Source organism: Cololabis saira, chromosome 1 (genome assembly GCF_033807715.1).
Source record: "Cololabis saira isolate AMF1-May2022 chromosome 1, fColSai1.1, whole genome shotgun sequence".
NCBI lineage: Eukaryota > Metazoa > Chordata > Actinopteri > Beloniformes > Belonidae > Cololabis > Cololabis saira.
In genome coordinates, this window is record NC_084587.1 from 13,505,977 (window position 1) to 13,508,923 (window position 2,947).

General features: G+C 40.8%; 1 protein-coding gene across 1 annotated transcript; it reads right to left on the minus strand.

Moving 5' to 3' along the window:
- Nucleotides 1-1,674: 1,674 nt before the first annotated feature.
- LOC133451062 (5-hydroxytryptamine receptor 4) lies at nt 1,675-2,743 on the minus strand. The gene is given in 2 exon segments (XM_061729996.1): nt 1,675-1,701; nt 1,703-2,743. Coding segments are annotated over 2 exon segments (1,068 nt in total).
- Between the last annotated feature and the right edge of the window lie 204 nt (nt 2,744-2,947).

Consider the following 2,947-nt stretch of genomic DNA (forward strand, 5'->3'; position numbering starts at 1 on the left):
CCCACATCCAAGCGCGATTGCTGTGTTCACATATATCAAACGAACTGATCTTTAGGGGGAAACGCTCCCTGTTTCGGAACAACTGCTCCAAACGGGACAGGTGTGAAAGCACCCTTAGAGGTGGGATTCATCTGGTTTACGCTTAAATGATTATTTCACATGTGACTTCCACCAAGTTTTTTTCTCTCTTTCATTTTTGTGCATTAGACTCATTTGAGACTTCAAAGTACATACTGACAGGATTCACAAGTGTTAACTGGAAGTAAAAGAATATGCTCTATCATGGATTTACTGAAGGAACATAAAACTAATAAGTTGTCCAACTCAGAAGGATGTTTTTCTTTTTATAAAGATACTTCGTTTGAAATACATTGAAGTGCTGTAATGTGAGACGTGGAACATGAATTACAGTGAACATAGACAGGAAGTTTACAACTGTATTTTGTACGTTAATTAAACAAATAATTAAATATGGAGGTTCTAAATAAATAAAGAAGGAATCCCTCTGAAATAAGTGAAACAACAGCACTTTTTTTACTCCTTTTTAAAATAGGAACTTTGCCATGTATATCCATTTATAGCTTAAAATCTTACACAAAAAAATAAATAAATAAAAAATAACATTTTAGCCACAGTTTTTTCAAGTGTGCAGAATCTTTGCTCACAACTGTAGCTAGCAAAGAGCTGGCTTTCCAACTTTGCAGTGACTTTTACTAGTAGCATATGTTTGTTGAAATCCACAGTTGAGATGCTGTTTACAGATGTGTAGTTCTCCATTTAAAGAAAAAACTTCAGAGTTAAACCAACCGAAGGCTATTATAAGATGTGAAGATGTGTAAATGTTTGTTTGAAACCAAACTTTCATACAGTGAAGCAGTTCTGCGTTAGAACAGAACAAAAACACGATTTTACGGTGACCATTAATGTTAGACCCGAGGATCACCAACATCAGGGGAAAAAAGCTATTTTAAGCCTCTGACAGGACTATGAAATGTTACTCCACTCAACTGATAGTGTGTATCAGGTCTCTGGAGACAAACAGGTCATTTTGACTTTGATTGTGTCCAAAAAGTGTTTTAAAAAGGACTTTGTGTGGCCATGAACTGTCCTTCTTGAAGTACTTTGCGCAATGTAAGTAGATGACTTATGACAGGGTGGATATTCCTATAAACACACCATGTTGCTGTTATCCCACACCGATCAATTGAGGCCGAAGGAAAAAATGTCATACTTTGTACGTTTAAAACTGATAACTCTGACTTTCCACAATTGTTATTTTTCATGGATGGTTATTGAAGGGTTCAATTTAAACACAGTTACAGGTGTGTTTGTTTCTGCTCAAGACGTTCTAAATGGATTACCATTTGACACCTGTAACACACATTCCCTGAATTGGGAAATTGATCGCCGAAGTCCAGATCAATGTGTGGAAGTTATCTAAATTGTAAGTCCTGAGAAAAACTTCTGTGTGAGAATCAAACCAGATGTAAAATGCCTGCATCACATGCTGTGAAATGAGAGAACCAATACATCATTGTTGATGGTATTGTCGCTTACAGTCCCATCTCATGAGCGTTACAATCTATTGTGGATCGTTCCATCGATCCAGTAAAATACAGTTCTCTATCTAGCTATAGCTGCACAACATGTAGAGATATTATCTTGATTTTATTGTTAATTTGTACATTCATTTGCCTCTTTCCTAGTGTGATAAATCCATTCCGGGGGAAGAGCCAGGCAGGCACACCCTGCAGCCCATGAACATCAGGAATGCCCTACAAAAGGAGCGGTTGAAAAATCCATACAGGAAGGGATTTAGAGAGGAGTTTATGTATCCCAACCAGAGAAATACATCCCAGACCACCACCTCTGTGCTGTAGTCAATGAATGGATCTACAATGTTGACCGTGAAGAAAGGCATCCAGAAAATAAGGAAGACACCCATGATTATACCTAAAGTCTTTGCTGCCTTCCGTTCCCTCTTCATGGTGTTTCGGTGTTTTTTTTTCTTGCTCGAGTCTTTGCCCACTCCGGCTGCCATCTGGGCTTCCATCATGCTGATCTGCCTGGCCTGCCGTTTGGCAGCGCTGAAGATCTTCCAGTAGGCTACGAGCATGATGGCCATGGGCAAGTAAAAGGCCACCACGGACGCCATGACAGCATAAATGCGACTGACCAAGAACACGCATACATCTTTAGGAATCAGTATGTCTACATGAGCAACATGGAGATCTAACATTATGGGGCCAAAGGAAATGAGCATGGGAACAGCCCAACAAATGGTGATTAGGAAAGCTACTCGATTGTGGGACATCTTTAAAGAGTAAATCAGGGGGTCGCAGACGGCATAATAACGGTCAAGGGCAATGCAGCTGAGATGGAATATGGAGGCAGTGCACAGCATGACATCTAGGCTATAATGAAGCTTGCAAAAAAGGGACCCAAAGTGCCAGCATCCCTCCACGGTCCGAATCATACTGTAAGGCATCACTATCAGGCCAACAAGGCAGTCGGCCACAGCGAGGGACATGACGAAAGAGTTGGTGGGAGACTGCAGCTGCTTGAAGTATGCAATGGACAAGACAACCAGGAAGTTTCCAACCACTGTGGAAATGATGCCAACAATGAGGAAGGCGTATAGAAAAACGCGGAAGACCTGGTTCCTGAATGTGGTGCAGGAATCGAGTTCACTCTGAAGAGACGCGTTGACATCTCCGGACCATCCCAGGCTGTTGTTTTCCATGATCTGACAAACCTGTCAAAACATACACGCAGAGTTGGAATGATGAACTTGTATACTCTCTTCTATGGTCAAGTGGAAAAAGTGCACAAAAACGTTTGGATCAGACCAATTTATTGCACCACAGAAACTTACTATAAGTCAATCTCTCAATTAGAGTTTCGATGTTTGACAGATAATTCACCAGGGACTACAAGCCAGAAGAGC